The sequence below is a fragment of the Onthophagus taurus genome, chromosome 8 (genome assembly GCF_036711975.1).
Source record: "Onthophagus taurus isolate NC chromosome 8, IU_Otau_3.0, whole genome shotgun sequence".
Classification (NCBI taxonomy): domain Eukaryota; kingdom Metazoa; phylum Arthropoda; class Insecta; order Coleoptera; family Scarabaeidae; genus Onthophagus; species Onthophagus taurus.
In genome coordinates, this window is record NC_091973.1 from 5,567,077 (window position 1) to 5,586,078 (window position 19,002).

Consider the following 19,002-nt stretch of genomic DNA (forward strand, 5'->3'; position numbering starts at 1 on the left):
CCGCCGTTTTCAACCGAACGACGTCGTCGCCGAACACGTTGCACGTTCGACCGACCAAGTTGAATGACGATGACGCGCTGAATGACGATGGACTTTCAAAGTGCCATGGAGACCTTCGCCGAAGCTTGGGTCGCCGCCAACGCCAAAGGGACACCGCTGAGCGATGTCAGCTCCCAGGTACTTTTTTCAATTTTTTCCCAAGATTATTTCAAAAATTTTTAAGTTGTCTCAAATTTTAATTTTTTATTCAAACTTATCATAAACTCACCCCAAGAAACCGTTAATATAAAATTCGACTCAACTTTAAAAACTTTTTTTTAAATTTTTTAAAATACAACAAACTTTTAATTTATATAATAACACATTTAATCAAAAAAGTTTATATAGATATGTATATATAAACTGTAAATAATTTTTATATATATATAAATTTGTATAGTTTTTATATATAAAGTTTAAAAATTACTGTAAAGAAATTTTAAAAAAATTAAAATATATGTAAATGAAAATCTGTATAATGATGTGTGTCGAGGATGTAAAAATTATATAGATAAAGGAGTTGCGTAGTCCGAAACCGCTCATCTTTCGTAATAAAAGGGATTAACTCGGATTAGCATTGGACGTAGCGTAGAGTAGAATAGCGCGTATCACGCGAACTCCATCCATTCGAATTTGAAAGAATCCAAAATATCGGTACTTTTTTCTTACATTGGGTAGCGCGGGAGGATTTCAGTTTCGACCGGCTCGTTGTAGGTGAAGCACCGGGCTTTGCGCGACCCATGGCAGCGTAAATCCGGATCTATTCGATTTATATAACGGTTAATCTTGGATTAAATTTATCCGGGATTAGCCCCTACTGAATGCAAAGCTATAATCAATAGAATTGACCGAGCCCCGCTGCTTTCTACCCACCGTATGCACACCACTGTGTATCTCTCGTCTACTCAATGTTATAATAAAATATAATTTTTGTTGTTTTTAAGTTTATCCTGTAATTGGTGTTTCTAGAAATAAAATGCATTTAGATTCGACCCGCGACCGTTACAATGCGAGGGAGTTTTTTTTTAATGGCAGGTGGGGGACAGGTAAAAACGTCGTCGACTTCCGGTCACAGTTGGTGGCTCCGGTTTCCCCCCCGTTTGAAAAGCAACAGGGCGTACGTAGGAATATCAGACAAAAATTGGAACGTACGCCCGTCCGGTGGTGGCGACGCCGAATTACACTAATGACGCGCGCAAACAATCGCTACTTTTGACGCTCGCCGTCCGCTGTTTATGTTGGAGATAGTATCTGAAATCGCAGTTTGCGTTACAAACCTCTAATCCGGCCGCAGCTTCCTGGTTTCGATGATAAATTAATGTGTTCGAGCCCCACTCTTCACGGTTTATTCAATCGGTATCCCGCGAATTTCGAGTAATCATAATACGCATGTCCGCATCTGCGCCCTTAAAGAATTCCTCAAAATCCTTAAATCTTATTTATACTTTTAGAAAAGTAAGGCAAAAAAAAATTTTATATAATTTTTATCATTGTTGTCGGTAAGATAATTGTGTCGATCGTGATAATAAGACTTACAGGTGTTAAATTAGGCTTGTTAAATGATAAAGGGGTCCGACTACCGGCGTATCGGACGCAAGGAATCTGGTCCATTTTTTGGCAGGGTAAAGCGGTCCCGCCAATGAGTGACAGAAGAAGGAACTCTTCTGCGAATCGGCTTGCAAAAAGTGAGAGGGCAGTTGCCGAAGTATGCTGAATGAGGATCATCGACCCGCGGGTCGAAAATGCGCGGCTTCGTTCCAATCCTTTTGTGCAGCCCCGTGTGCGCCGACCCTCGGAGATTAAGATAAAAAAAGGCCAATTTAATTGCGGCCCCTTCTAATTGACTAGCGCGATCTCCTAGTTCTGATGGCGCAAATTGAATAATTGTTTAAATAGCCGTCGCTGCTAAATTAAATAATTAACGCAGTGACACTGAAATAATACATAAATCACGCTGGTTTAATGTGGATTGGCAATTACCGGGAATTATTTACGATTGCTCCTCTCAACAGGTCCAATTCTGCAACCACTTCTGTCCGTTTTTGTCTCAGCGTTATTCAAAACTATTTCATACAAATACCGATTTTAGCTTGAATGCAAAACAAATTATCGATAATATTTGTTTTGTTTTTGAAAATAATGAAACCACTCGACGATTGAAATAATAGGCTGTTGGCACTAACTGTTTAAATTAGGCCAGTTAGGTTCGGGATTAGGATGGGGTTATCGCGCCGCGACCGACGAGACGCGCCCGATATTAAGGTTACATCTTCGGAATTTAGAAGCTTTTTGACCCCACTTAACCTAGATTAATACAAACTGGTGCCCGTTTAAGAGGCAGTGAGCTGACGTGATTTGTATGATGCCGTTTCAGAGCCAGGCGCTGGCGTTGACCAGGAGCAAGACGCCGCCCCCGGCCACCGCCGCGCCCGCCACTTCCGGTCGGGACTCCGCAGATAGGACGCCTACCCCCGCGCCCGCTCGTTCTACTACCCCCAACGAAGCCGCCGTGTCACCACCGTCGGTCAAGGAGGACTTCGATAACTCCAAATCAAACTCAGGTAATCATTTTCAAACATTATTTTTTTTATATTTCTTGTCTAACTCGATAAACGTCGACTCCTGACTCAGAGCACAAAGACGGAAAAGCCAATCTGACGAAGCCAGATAACACGCGCCGATGGCTAAACTAAATCCTCGAAGGATTTAATCCCCATATTGTCGCGATTAGCGCGGACCATGGTCGTCCAATAAGTTCTTGCGCGAGCTCGTGATGGTCGAGCGCGGCGCCAGATTAACGCGGGTTCTGATCCGCAAGCTTATGCGTCCCGGGCTCGGGTTCTCTCAAGGTTAGAACGCCGAAACCAGGGCTCCTCTCATTTTTATCGCGACAATTAACTAAATAGCAGTCGAGATTTTTCCACTACTACACGTTACTACACCCCGTTCCGCCGTGTTTTTATCTTCTGATAACGATTTAATTTATATAATTGCTGATAGATTTAATTGGAATGCAATTGTGGCAGATTACTTAAATCTTGTGTAATCTACTAATCTACGATAGACCATTTAACGGAAATTGGCCAAGAACGATCACTTAGCACAAATTAAAAGAAGGTTTTTAGGTTATATATATATACACTATTTGACCCCTAAATTAATATTTCTCATTTACATCAAATTTATTAAATAGATAATATTATTCGATGAAGATGTTGAACCACACATGAATTATATTCTATTTAAATAAATAAGGAGATGGTTTTGACCAACAGAATTTTAAGAGCAAAATTACATAAATATGGCTTCAAAGCTACTCCATATAATTTATTAGCCTCTTACCTGGATCAGAGAGAACAACAAGTGTATTGGAAAGGAATACACTCAGAATGGAAATCTGTGGGGAGAGTTTTGTGCTTGGGCCTATACTTTTTCTGATATATATATAAACTATCTGCCAGAAAATGCACTTTGTATTTGTCTCTATGCAGATGACACGTTTGTTATCAACCAAGGAAATGATATTCTGCAACTTAAAAATAAAACGGAAACATCATTAGCCGATGCAAAAAAAATCTAACAAAAAGCGTCTACTTCACTTACTTTCACAGCATGGCAACGTATGGCATATCTGTCTGGGGAGGGTCAAATGATATGTACGACATATTTAAAATGCCATAGAAGGTGATACGGTCTTGTCTGGGCTTGACTATATTGGAAGCTGCCGAACATTTTTTAAAACCTTAAAAATACTAACTATCCCAGGTTGTTTCATACTTACCTGCCTATTTAATGTCCATACGAAGAAAGACACATTGCCAAAGAACGAAGATCTACATATCAATAACACGAGCCATAGAAGCAATCTGTTAAACCATACTACAGAATCAAAAAATCCCAGAATACTTTCAACTATATATCGGTCAAATTGTACAATGCATTGCCATTAAAAATAATAGAGTCGAATAACAAGAGGTTCAAACAGACAGTTAAACGAATATTATTGGAAAAAGAGGAATACCTTGCAAACAAGAACTTTCCTAATATATAAATACTGGGTTGTATGGAAGGATATGTAATATTTTGGGTCTTACGAACTGTATATTATTGACGAGAATAATGTATAATCATACTTATTCAATAAAACTATTATTATTATTATAATAATTAAAAATTGCCAAAACTTCAACGTTTATTGCAGCAAATACAAAAAAAAAACTTTTGAACAAAGTTAAGAAACAAGAAGATGCAGATTTATGGCACCAGCAACATCTACGATACTTAGAGTATCCATGATTTAATGACTTTGCTTTCATGCAAATTGATAGAAGCACCTTTTATGCAAAATTTAGTTTTTGTTACATTTTAAATCAATTTAAAGGATTAAGGCGCCGACAAGTATTTTGTTTGTCGGCTTCCTTTGTCGTATTAGTACTTCAACGAAATCTTGCTTTTTTATTACTTAGTCCCTTGTCTAGTAAAGTTATAAAATAGATAAAGGCGGGCTTGTGAGCAGGTAATTATCGTTTATAAATTTCGTGATAACCCACTCTTAACACTCCAATAGTCGCGCCTCCGGTTACTACAAGAGTCTTAGATGCCATTTCAATGCATGCAAAATATATGTATATTTTTCTATGATGCAAAAATATTAACAGGTTAGTCCAAGCAAACTGTCTACGTCACCTCTTAGATGATTTTTCAATGCATGCAAAATATATATACAGGGTGTTTCGGTGACTCGGGGAAAAAATTAGTAAAAGTCCTCAAATTGCACAGATACAGGCCATCAAAGTTAGGAAATTTTAACACATTTTTCTAAATATCTTAAACACTATGTATGTTAAAGCGTTGAAATTTGGTACAGTGTAAACTAATATCACGTAAAATCATTAGGCAGTTTTTGAGTTGGATCGGTACGCGGGAACAATGCTATACAGGGTCTTCCTAAAATTTGTGTAAATTGTAAATTTGTGTAAATTTAGTTTGATAAGTGTAGAATAATTGTTCCCGCGGACCGATCCAAATCATAAATTGCCTAACAATTTTACATTACATTGAATTAGTACCAAATTTCAGCGTTCTACTGTAAATAGTGTTTAAGATATTTGGAAAAATGTGTTGTGGATAAATTATATCAAACATTAAGATGTAAAAAGATATCGAAGAGAACAAAAAATTTATTTTTGTTCAAAAAAATCAATCATGACCTTGATATGACCTTCCAAATTACATTCAAGGTCAATATATATATATATATATAAATATTCGTTATTATTAAATATAGATATATCGATCGAGTTTTCCTGTAACGCATTAGCACTTGCATTTAATCGCATGTGCTCAACATAATCTAATCTTACCTTACATTGTGGACTAAAGAAAGATGGTTTATACACAAACAAAATTAATTTATCTACTGCGTTTAGGAATAATTAAAGATTTTTGTTTAAATTGCATTTAAGTAAAAATATGAGAAATTTTGGAGGATGTTGTTGTCCTAATTATACGTAAACGATTTTTATAGCGAAATACGAGCTCGTTAGGCTGGTAAAGGGTGACTCTGAGAGCAGAGCAGGTAGAGAGGGAAGAGAGGAAGCGAAAATGCGCTCCCCGGCAGTATTGAAATGGATTGGATGGCGTTAAGAAGATTATCTGGTCATGATTGATGAAACGGTTGCATCCCAATATACCAATATACAGGCCGAAAACATCGGGGCGGCAGTCTACAGGTACGGAGACCCAGAAGGCTGGTCACTCTCTCTCTGTCTCACCCGTCCATATGCCGCTCAGATATTTCACCGGGACGGCAAAGCGGTGCGGCTGCTTCGAGCTGGATTTAGTAGAAGGTACGAGGAATTAAGGGAAGCCAGGATTAGAGCCCAGGTCCATAGTGAGACGGGAAGTAGGGGATTATATCTACGCGGGATTAACATTCACCGGGGATCAAACGCGAGAAGGAAAAAGCACGGCCCACTACTCTCCGAGCAGCCCCGCGACCGGTTCAGGGTTAATTTGACCCCTGAACCACGACACCCGATCGCACCAAAACGAAAAGGGATCTCGAAACAAATCGACCCGAGTACAATTAGAATACCCTGCGCCCTTGTTCCCGAAAGCACCGAAAGAAATCGCATTTGGAACCGCTCCATGGCCGGCGGAAGAACGATTTTGTCGAGATAAGCACGTACTACCGGATTATACCGATGCATGTACAGCGAATATGCAAAAGGGGGGACGACGCAAACGGAGATAAACGCGCGGACGGCCGGGACGTTGGGGACACGGGGGGGACTTCGGATTACCAGCCGCGTGATAGGACACATCCGTTATACATTGATATTCATTAAGCGATATATTTCACGACGCCGAAGTTCGCCTAAACCCGGGCGAAAGGCGCGCCCCGCCGGCCACGGGGGCGATTATTAATTTATACGGCTTGTTGCCCAAAAAATCCGCTTATCTTTTGTCTTCCGTAATGCGGTTTAATGGCCGAGTCGAATTCTAAAGATTTATCACGAGATCCGGCTGAGTGTTCTTTATTTCGTTTGTACCGGTGCCTCCTCTTTATGTATCTCTTCGTAATTAACTCCCCCCACCGCCTTCCAACCCTACTCATTTCCCTCCTCACCCGATACCATAACAGAAGAATTATACGGTCTTCACTAATCTTCGTCCCACAGGATTTCTTTAAAATCTTCGATTTTAATTAGCTTCGTATATAAAAACGATATTATTTAATAGGGGTGAAACCGCAGGAAATTGTAATGAAATGATTAGAAGCGTGCTCCCAAAAGGGCTGTGGGGGTAAAGTAAATGGGTTCGAATGGGCGGCCGGCGAGTTCGGCGAGTTGTTTTCGCATACGCGACCCCGTTGGCTTGAAGCCACCTGTTGTCGGATGGTTGAAAGAGTGAAACGGTTTATCCGAGGGTCGAGGATAGCCGGCGGGGCGATATGGCGTTAGGGATGACCGACGGGGCCGTAATTAAGCGCGGTTTTCCAGGGTCAGTCCGGCCGTAAAAGTGAAGGTGAAGGCTTTCAGAAGGAGATTGGAAGACGCACCACCTCGTCCAAATCCCCACGGCAAATCCGGCGTAAAATCGCATTAGAGCAAGCAGAGCACGGAGGAAAGAGGGCTTATTGTAAACAGTATTGTGGGTTCGAGGACCTTTGCCACTCTGTAAACTCGAGCCTCGCGCCCCCGAAACCCGAGGGGCGTGTGTCGCGAGTCTTCAGTCTTCACTATAACTTTAGCCGAATTAAAACTTTGGCCCAACAGAGCTTAGCTAATAAGAAAACGGATCCGAGGCGGCGTTGCAGAAGGCGAAAATGCGAAGATTAGGTCCATCCGTCGCCGGGTGCCGGCTCTAATACGGTTTCGCATGGAGTGGTGAGGAGTTATGTACCATACGTATATATGTATATTTAGTATATACGCCGTGAAAATAGGAGAGGCCCGAAAAGCGAGTACGACGGAAGAGAGGAGCAGGCTTTTCGAAAGCTCCGTACTTCACTAATACTTAGGGGGATTAAACAAAAACTCGACCGCTTTAAAACAATGAACTGGAAGATTTTCCGCGGACAGGCTATGAAACAGGCTCGAAACGGTTGTTGACGTAATCCTGATTGCGGTGACATTCGGCCGCCTCGGAACTTACTCGATGGCGACGTGCTTGAAACGAAGTTCGGGACGGACCCGGAGCGGGGACTTTTTAAACGGCGGCATTAATCTCGTTAAGGAAGCGGATTACCCCAGCTTAGGCGGTCCGGGCCGTGACGTCATCCCGCACTAAATTTCTAAGACGCCGTAGATCCTCAGATTTATTTTTGTTTTATTAGAACGGCTCGGCCCGTGGGCCGAGTCTTGGCCCGGGTCTTATGATGCAGATGCGGCCGTCCGCAAGGGAGCTCGAATCCCGAAATCCCGGCGTCGACCTAATCCCGCTGGCTTACCTTACCGTGTATAGTCCACTACTCGCTAATCCCACGGTCCCTAATCCACCCCAGCTGACCAGCGTCTTAACTCCGGCTCATATTGCCTTCCGACCCTTTGTCCTTAACACACCGTTGATCAATAATGCAGCCTTATTTAATAATGGAACTAATACCCAGGTTCCTTCCTTTATTAATATCACTTTTGGCCGCTTTGATTACGTTTTACCCGAGACCGACTACATCTTAGAACGTTTCCTCATCCTTTACTCACCCTCCTATCCGTCCGTTCGAATCTCTTTGTTCTAAACAATCTTACACACTCTCTTAAGTCTTATAAACATACAGTGTGCAATACCAATACTGTGATATTGGTTGCATACTTTCAATGATGACGTCGGGTACGATAATTAATTATTATTTGGAATATAAAAACGTCGTAGGAGAAAATTAAAGTGTTTTTAAGAAAATGAAAATATTTCCGCGAGGTGGTTCGATAGAATCAAAGCGGTTTGAATACGAAGGCGAAAATCTTTAGAAATAACTTTGTGTATACCTCGGTAAAGCGGAAATGAACAAGAGTTCGATTCAGCCAGACATTAACTGTCATCTCCAGCTCGCGGTATCAATACATCTGTCTGTCTTTCTTATCGCCTTCCATACTTTTCCGCCCGGCGCGGTTCCATTTAAACTCGGGGGCGGCATTCGGCCCCGGCCCTCGCCCCCGTACTATCGCGATGATCTAACGTCTCCTCTCGCTCTCCGACCAGTTTGTTCCTCGGTTTATCTGCTCATCATTCCGCGGAGCGACCTGTTAAAGCCATCGGCTCCACCCCACCGCTTACGCCCTCTGCCGTGACAGTTATCGTGTCATTTATTAAATTACTCATCTTTATTTCACAGATAATTTCACCCCTAATACAGATTTGTTAACTTTATTCCTCCCCTTATAGCTCTATAAAAATCTTCTCTGTTCCAGCCAAATCCCTCCCGGTCCATTGCGTCGTAGAGGCAATAGCCGCCTTGGAGGACAGCAGAATCTTGCATCATGGTCCATGGAGGCGCCGACCGTTGATCGAAATTGATAGTTTCGTGATAATTCCCGTTGGAACGCCGTTTCATAATTTGGTTCAGGTGGCGTTAATGCGTTTGGGTTATTCTTCGGAGTCGGCGGCCGCTGCGAAAGGTTCGGTTGTGATCAAGAACTGGAAGGCGCTCAGCTTCGATCAGGTTTCGGAGGACCCTCTGGTTACCGTCGGAGATATTCTCGGAGAGTTGACCAGCGTCGCGACGCTCAGGATTCAAGTGTTTAGGGGTCGGCCTGGCGCCGTCGGTGATATCAAGGACAAACTGCTCAAGTTCCTGCTGGTGCAGTCGCACTCGCTGCTAACGTCGACCGGTTGTCCTCTAGACGAGGTAATATTTCCCAAATCCGAGCATTATTTACGGCAAAACCCCTCTTCCGTTGCTACCCGCTCAACGAGGGGCGGCGTCTTAAGAATTATACCGGGAAACGAATGTATTAAGGGTGCAGAGAATAGCTGTAACCTCGCTTTTAATAAGATTATGTAGCATTATTTCATGGTATTAATGAGATCAAAAGCCTTCCACATCCCGTAGGCCCGGCCGTATCCGAGCTGCGTCGTCAACATTGTGTTTAACCAAATTCACCCAAACAGCTAAATCTTAATTTAAATTCATAACTCGCCGCGAATCTCTGAAAGAAGAACTTGTATCTTAAATCGACGTATCTTAAATATTTCTTGTCTAAATATTTTTTTTATTCTTTATTTCATTCGTTTGTTGTAGCACATTCTTTCACATATCTGTCGCGGTTCGTCTGGTCCCGTACCAGAAGTTTCCGAAGAATCCAGAAGGAAATTCGATCAGTGGTGGGCTACTCAGTTCAGCCCCCAGTCCCCCACTAGATCCCAATACGCCCCCTCTAATTACCAATTAACGGTGCCGTCGAAGTCCACGTTGACAGATGTGGGACACCCCGCCATACAAAGCGTGCATAGCCAATTTCCTACCCAGAAAACGCGTATGAGGACAAGTTTCGATCCGGAATTAGAGCTGCCCAAATTGCAACGATGGTTTGCAGATAATCAACATCCAAGCAGACAACAAATCCAGCAATACGTCAAAGAGCTCAATAGTTTGGAATCTCGCAAAGGCAGAAAGCCACTGGATGTTAACAACGTAGTGTACTGGTTTAAGAACGCCAGAGCAGCTCAAAAAAGAGCCGAAATAAGAAACATCGCTCCATGTCATTTAACCATGAACGGCTACAGCAATCATTCACCAACGAACGGTTCCGGATTTTTAATTGGAGACGGATATTTAAATTCGGACCGATTGCAAGATCAAAGAATAAAAAATAGCATTCAAAATTTAAGTCGTAGGAATTTATCCCATTTATCCGACGAATATTCGAATGCAGGATCTGATATGGACGATGAAGATATTAACGAACAACCTAGTAGCCCTATCGGACCTTTATCGTTAACTACAAACGATAGAAAAGACAGTCCGAGACCTTCCACTCCAGATATAAAGGTAAGAAAACTTGCCAAAGCGTATGTTTTAGAATTTTAGTTTTAAAAATATTTTCTTTTTAGATAGAAAATCTCTCTTCTTCCGAACCCAAAGATGAACCAGTGAATTATCATTCCCCGAGCAATCAATCAAACAATAATAAAATGACGGACGATGAAGACGAAACCGATTACAGTGACAATAAACCCAACGAACTCCACGACGATGGAATATTACGTCCTCATAGGGTCTGTTCGTCTCCTGAAGTTGATGGACAACTTCTCCACCGACCCGACGGCTTGGAAAGGCTCGCGGCTAGTTTTCCATTAGTACCTAACTCAATGTTTAGCCACAGTATCATGTACATGAGTCAATACATTCCCGGATTAACCCACACAGCCGCTTCTCCACCAGGATCCAGCGCTTTAAACATGTCCGCTTTAACAGCGGATGAAAGACGTAAGAGAAACAGGACTTTTATCGACCCAGTCACGGAAGTACCACGTCTGGAACAGTGGTTCTCGCTAAATACTCATCCTTCGCATAATCTCATATTAAAATACACCGAAGAACTCAACTGTATGGCGTATAGACAAAAGTTTCCGCGGCTAGAACCGAAGAATGTACAGTTTTGGTTCAAAAACCGTCGAGCCAAATGCAAACGCCTGAAGATGTCCCTTTTTGAAGGTCAATCAGCAACGCACTATCACCACGCGGAAAAAGAATAGAATTTGGAAACCCTCTTGGTGCAATCGACACGTACTTAGCTTTATCGTCTTCGTTCCCATTTTGCCAAAGACACTGTTGAATATTTTTAGCGAACCCCGCGCATAACGAGTTGTAGAGGAGCCATTTGTGTTGTATCAATATATAATCAAAATATGGTAAAACGCGATAGTGGCGTTAACAGATATAGCGGTCAGTGTTTAAATTATCCTCAACGTTCGTTCGATGTTATCGACCCATTTTCATTAATTATTTTTTAGTGGTTTTTATATTGATGAGATTCTATGTTTTTTTGGTAATATTTATAATATCTGTATTAGATATGTACATAATATATTGATTTTTTTGCTCCCTGGATTTATTGAATTTTCATTTAACTCGCTTACCTATCCAAAAATAAGATAATATTGAAGGTGAGTATTAAAATTAATCGATATTTAAAAGTTATTATGATAAGATGATAACAAGGAAATAGAGTAACAAACGAGGTGCGGATCGTAATTGTTTGGATATCCATTCAATTTTCCCGTAGATAAGGACTTGCAGATCTAGTTTCGTTGTTAAACTTGGTCAATACGGCCGTTAGGAATCGGCCGGCAGATACAGGAGTTGCCAAAGTCGGGGGCGGCGGCTGATAGCGACGTCCTAAAATAGAGTAAAACGTTGTCTTTTCACCACGCATCGAGACATTTCATTGGACGGTGAATAGTTCACAATGAAAGGGTGAGAATACAAAGCGGACTCCAAGAAGGAACTCGGTATTTTCGTTAAAAATATAAACCGAAGGATCAGGCGTTTGTTTTTAACTTGGCAGCCATTATTAATTGGCCAAATCGGATTTTCTTCATTATCCGAATTCAGCATAAGACTATCCAGAGGGTTGAATCGAAAGCTTTCCTAAGATGGAACAAATAAGCCATTTAAATGTAAATACACAAAAAAATATCTTTATAAATATATATTATATATATAAAGATATGAAGTATATTTAATGATATAAAAGATTTTGAGATGGAAATGTACGGTTCGCGGTAACTTCTCCAATATTCTAAAAGCCGCGGCGGCGTAAGCAAACAATAAACTGTGATAAAGTGTGATGAGATCATCTCAGAGGGAGGCAGGGCATTTAAAAATGTTTTATGTCCGGAGGCCGCCGTAACTCAAGACGTTTGCCCGGTTATGAATAATAAATACTGATATAGAGGGCGTAATCTATTCCGTGGAACGCTAACGGGACGTACACTCGCCACGGTGGGGAGCGGGGCCTCTACTTATCAGCCGGCTGCTAAATTAAAGATAAAAAATATACTGTCACGTCCATTGCGCGACGGCTTATTCAATTTCCATCCCCCGGGGCTCGGAGATATGTGCCCGCGAGATGAGCACCAAATCCGGTTCCGTCTCCAGATCACGTCCCTAAGTGACTCCTCTTTTTTGATCCGATTATCTTTGCCCACCTCGCAATCTTCGTAATGGCACCAATGAAAATTAAGAACGTTACCTCGAGATTAAGGGCTGCTTGCGAGAAACGGATTACCCGGCGAGGTTATTGAAACGGAATCCTTCGAGATATCACATCCCCAGCCGGCCCGATTCCCTTCGATTCAAAGAAACTCTGCCCTTCCACAAAAATCTCCAGATAAACTAATCCCTAAATAAGTCTCTAAAATCGAAAGAAAAAATGACCACGGAAACGTAACTGTTTGAAGATGTGTTTAATGCAATGTTGAGAGAATGAAGGATTTCATACTGATTAACAGATAATGCATAAATCAGGACAGAGAGAGAATGTAGGATTGGTTAACACATATTGCAGCTCCTCGGCTGAAGGTGACCTCGACTTAAATACAAGAGGCAGAGACGTTGCAGTATTAATTTAAAGCACTCAATTATCTTTTAAAGTACCGTAATAGAAACTATGATTACAAAGTATTTATGTCCACGAAAGAAATATAAAGAGGTCTCATAGAAATCGAAAAATCATTAAGGTCTTTTATAATTTGAGGGTATTATAAAATGTTATCAATAAGGAAATACGAGAGCCCAGCATCGTTTGCAACCACCAGTGGGCGTCGAAACGCTTATCTGAGAACGTTATATTATCGTTCAGTAGTCGCAAGGTGGCGGTGACAATTGAATATTTTAAAATGTTTTCTTAGGCGCGGCCGTTCCAGATAAGGCGCCGGCGATAAATGCGGTCTCCGAATCTTGTTACATTTCTGATTGAATTTTAATTAAATTTTCGTCGTCGACACACCACCCCATCCCTCGCAGTTTTTCATATTAGCCCCGCGCCAAACAATGCGCGGTTAACTCCACTGTCTCGTCCCTTTTTAAAGAATACGAGGCAGGAAATTAATTTTGAAAAATGAATGCGACTCCATCGATAGCGGTTCCTATTGGGCTTATCTTTTCTCTTCTTCGAAAACAGCTTCTATATCATTTTAAGACATTCACACCCTCCCTTTTTATAATATAAAAGCAGAGATTCTTCTATTAACTCTATTTTTTTTTTGAGGGAAAGACACTTGACGTTGTATTTTAAATTTATACCCGAGGTGGGTCCTTAGCCATGAAGGGTTTAGGATAATTTGTAGCTGGGGTGGAATCTAAGCCCGTAACGGGCGCGGGGTTGTACTCTCTTAGCTTATCGGTGGTGAGTGGAAAGCGACGTATCTTTCGCATCCAATTTTGGGTGTGCGGCACACACGTGGAAATTTCTCTCTCGGCACTTCTTGCCAAGGTTCACAAAGTAGGACCCCAACACGGGGACTCCCTATGTGAGACAAGGTGGGTGCCGACAGGTGCACCGCCGTGTGCAATGTCGCAACAATACCTCATACCCCATTCACCCCAACTAAACTCCGTGAACACCTTATTAATCTCCATAGAGCGCACTCAAAAATACCGCTCTGTTTAAACTCGAATGAGCTCCGGCGCGTTTATTTAATTCGGTTACCGCACGCTAGAGCGAGCACCGCAAATCTGCTAAAAAGTATATTACATTCCTGAATTGCGAGTTCGCAAACGGTATTGTTCGAAACGCGCCGAATTTTATCGAACGAAACGCTCGCGATTTAGCCTTGTATAGTAGGCAACTTCTATAACTGACGATCAACGATTGTTGCTCCTCCTTCACAGCAATTTGTTAACCGCAATTTGCAAACCTGGTACGTATTGAGGAGCGACATCGATTTGTCATTATCCATTGTTAAGCCTTTAATAACGATAAGTGTCGATAAATACAGACGCGGTTACAAAATTTGCTAATATTATAACACATGAGTAATTTATTAACAATACGATAAATATCGAAATCAAAAAAAATATCAGTCTGAAGAAACAGAATTGCGCTGTAATTGTTCTTGCTTATCAGCTCAAATGGTGTTATTACGGCTACGATTTGATTAGATTAAGTTTCCAAGATATCATTCTAAGAAGTAATAAACAATAAAAGTATTGCAATTGATACCGTTCAAAACTTGAATCTAACCAGAATAATTAACAAAGAAAATAAAGTTCGTAAAGGATGAAAGGTCAAACTAAAAAAAATTGGGTTGGTTTCAGTTTTTAAGATATCATTCAAGAAATTCAGAAAAGATAAAAATTCGTGATTAATGAGCCTGTTATTTTAAAAAGAATTAAAGTAAATAATTTAAAGTTTGAATTTGTACTTTTAAACTGGTTTTTATTTAATATAAGTCTAACTAGTTTATTTTTTTTGTTTCTTGTTTTTTATGATTTTTACATATCTTATATTTTGAACAATTAACGGCTTGTTAGTAATAAAATTTATTTTCCCAGTCATGATTAGGCTTCTGCGCAACTTTTTCGCGCATACAGACATCACGTGACCCCTTGCTTCGCAGAACAGCTGAGATCTCAATATTGACAATATTGAAGTACTTACACGTGAATCTGGATAAGTTGTCATGTGTTAATATTTTGTTTCAATTACGAAGAAAGTGTAAATATAGTAGTGATTTATTTTGTTATATTTGCAGTGTTTATATAACAAAAAAGAAATATACCAGACTTTGTCGAGGAGACTTATGTTCAATATTTCGGCTTTAAAATGGACAAACTAGACTTTGGCATTCCTATGATCTGGATGGAGACTACGAATCATTTCGATGATTGTTATTTTTGCGTAGTAGATGCTAAAGGTTTTAATCGAAATCAACGTGGAGATATCCAGACTGATAGTCTACAAAATGTTCTGTTCTAAACAGTGAAAATCTCCCTCGGCTTATTTACGTTTCAAAAGTAATTCGCATGCCCTCAGAAACAATGATGTTGCCAAATTCACAGAAATCGGGACACTCTACCAGTGGAAGTGAAACATCTACGCCGAAGTTATTTTCTCAAAATCAACTCAGTGATTTAGTACGTGATCTCAATTTATCAAAACAAGGATCACAACTGATAGCCTCAAGATTGAAAGAAAAAAATTTATTTGCTCCAACAATTACAACATACAGAACGCGAGAAAGTGATTTATTACAATTTTTTAGTGAAAACAAAGGACTGGTGTACTGTAATGATATCGCGAAGCTGCTTCTAGACGTGGGTTTAAAAGAATACAAACCTACTGGGTGGCACCTTTTTATTAACAGTTGTGAAAGAAGTTTAAAATGCGTCTCACTGCACTATGGAAATAAATTTGCATCAATTCCAATTACTCAGTCAACAAAACTCAAAGAAGAATATGAAATTAATTACTCCGAACATCAATGCCCGATTTGAAAATGGTTAATTTTTTACTTGGTTAACAAAGTGGATACACGAAATACCCTTGCTTCATTTGTATATGGGACAGTAGAGCAAAGCAACTTCATTGGGAACAAGATGTGGCCTGTAAGAAATTCTTTAATTGTCGGTAAAGCCAATGTAATAAGCGGAAGTTCCACCATTACATATTAAGTTAGGAATGATAAAGCAATTTGTAAAAGCGTTGGACAAGAAAGGAGATTGTTTTAATTACATTTGTAAAAAAGTTGAAAGGTGGAATATTTGATGGTCCTCAAATACGGCAATTGATGAAACACACAGATTTTATTAAAGTTACGACTGTTCCGGAAAGTAAAGCTTGGAAAAGTTTTGGAAAAATTATTTCATAAAGCACCAAATTATGAGTATCAATTATTAGTATCAAGTTACACTATCTTCGCAATCATCTGGATAAATTTCCGAAAATCTTATTCTTTATTAAAAAGAGATAATAGTTTCTGAAGATGGCCAAGGGCCGAAACTAGTTAGACGTATATTAAATAAAAATCAGTTTAAAAGTACAGATTCAAACTTTAAATTATTTACCTACTACAATCATAAAGAAATTTAAGTAATAAGAATTAGTTGAGAATGAAGGAATAAGGAATTGAAAGAAAAGTGGGGTAGGGTCAAGACGAATGGAGTTGTAATTGTTGTTGCTAATCGTGAGACGAGAAGAAGAAAGGTCAAATAACAAAAACCCGGTTATATTTTTACGGCGGTTCATAAAAGATAAAAAGGGCGATTTATTCGGCTCGGTAGCGGTAAGCGGGCAGAAGAAGTAAGAAGTAAGCAACGGCGGGGGCCGTATATATACCTTGGGAGTCATACTCCAGGGTTGATATACGATTATTGAGTTAAATAAACAGTCCGCAGAGACTGCGGGCCGTAACTTATAAATATCTATCCTGTTTTCCTTGCAGGACTTAACGTGATATATAGCGGTGTAGCTATAAGGATTATACACCTACTCCTTTCTTCATAAGTTCGCGGGCCTCTCTGGTATCGCGCTATGTTGCGGATATCTTAATAAGATTCATGAAAGGACGCCATATTTTATATCCACCCTATCTGAGGTAATACCGCGTGAGCCGCCGACGCTGCCGCCGTTGCCGCAGCCGCCGCCACCGTTGCCGCCAACGGCGACCGGCCCAGTTGGTGTGTATAAGATAAGCTACGGCACCGGAGCTCTCTTCTCTTCTTCTCTCTATCTAATGACACCGTATACTAGGTGGTAGCGATTTCGTCTAGATATATCATAATAATTCCTAGCTAACTGCACGGGACCCCACGAAGTAACGCGCCCCCACCCAGCGTCCCGACGTCGGGCGTCGAGCGCCCGCCCTTCGAATGCCGCCCGCCGCCTGCCGCCCTCCGCGGGCGACGGCACCGTGCAAGCCAACAATATAATTCCAAGAACGCCGTAAATCTCAACTTTTAGGAGCCGGCCCGCTAAAGAGAGAGCCGCCCGGCCAAGGAAGGGGATTAAAGATCAGTAATCTTATAGGATAGATGAGTTATGGCCGTATTTCCGGGCGAACCCGTTTTGCGACTGGGGCGCCTCGCAAAAATCCTTTATGTTTCGCAAGAAATTGCCCTTTAATTGCCGGAGATTACCGAGGCGAAATTAATTAAGATTCTATAGGCCATGCATCTTGAGATCGACGTCCCGACGCTGCTACCCCTTTCCACCACCATCCCAGCCCAACCCCCGTCACCCTCGCCACACCGATTCACCCGCTCCTCCGACATCGCCTTGCCAGATGCGACAACCGCTCCTAAATGTATTTATTTTTAGGACGATCGTTTAGAACCAACCCCATTCCCCTCTTTATATCTTTTACCAATTTCTTCCAGATAGATTTTCATCTATATTTTTCTGCATACAACGCCAACCACAATATTTTGCTCATAGAATAATGTAATATAGATTAAGTAATAATTAATGAAGTAAATAGTCGTTAACGAGAAGGAAAATGGGGTAATAACTGTAAAAGTAGGTTGTTCTGAGAACGGGTGTAAAGCGGGTTTAATTTGGCAGTTTGAAACAATTAGTAGGCCGTAAGGTGGGATGCGAGGGGTTAACCGTTTTAAATTTGGATAAACCGAGTAGAAGGAAGCAACAGGTCGGTCGCGGTTTCTCGCCACTATGTTGGAAAAGATTAATTTGGTGAAACGCTCGCTTAGCATGGTTCCATAATTGGCTCCAGCGAATTGACCTTTTACACGGCCGCAACATAGAGGGGTAAAGAGACGGTGGTGCCCCTTTTATGTTCGCGCGCCACCGCCGCCGCCGCCAAATGGCGGTCATCGGTTTAGACTTCGGACGGTATAATTAGTTGAAAGCTTGTTCACTTTGCGACCTTAAAGACGCATTTGATGTATTGAGCATATTAATACCAAAGTTAGCTTCCTTCAATTGACCACGCACGCCAACGTCTGTGCCATCTACGGGCTAACGACGTCGCCAATTATGAAAGAGACGCTTTGCTCCATCTCCCCAATCCCCCTATTCCACCATCCCCGATCTCTCTCCCTTTAGCTCGGTTGTTTGCGGTTCAATTGAAATCGCTCCAAAAGCTACTCTACTTGTCAACCCCGTGTCCTCCACGGCAAGAGAGATCAAGCCCCAGATAAAGTCGCAGCGAAACAAGAGATTACCCCCCTTCGGGACTCCGCGCCGTCCGCACATCGCCCCCCAAGCCACCCCCATACCGTCCCTCAGACCTCGTCAGTGCCCTTTTCCATTCTTTTCGAACCGCGCTTTAGGATATTTTACCTTACTCCTCCGACCTTTTAATATTTATTACGAATTTGTAACCAAAATCGGCGACGTGCACTTTCTTGTCTTATTATAATCAGAAAACTCCAAGTCTACTTGACCCAATCGATACGCACTTAGGGCCGAACTTCGTTGTTCGTTTTTAGTACCGGGCTGTCGCCTCAGCTGTTCACCGGGGACATAGCAAACTATAAGCCCGGCTTACTGGTTCGCA

The 19,002-nt window shown here is 41.3% G+C and overlaps 1 protein-coding gene across 1 annotated transcript; it reads left to right on the plus strand.

Annotated features, from left to right (window-relative positions):
* LOC111425571 (SATB1_N and homeodomain domain-containing protein dve) lies at positions 1-11,593 on the plus strand. The gene is made up of 5 exons (XM_023059685.2): positions 1-177; positions 2,414-2,600; positions 8,952-9,388; positions 9,782-10,531; positions 10,594-11,593. The coding sequence occupies exons 1-5, from the start codon at positions 82-84 to the stop codon at positions 11,236-11,238; spliced, it is 2,115 nt and encodes a 704-aa protein (XP_022915453.2). The 5' UTR covers positions 1-81; the 3' UTR covers positions 11,239-11,593.
* The last annotated feature ends 7,409 nt before the right edge of the window (positions 11,594-19,002 follow it).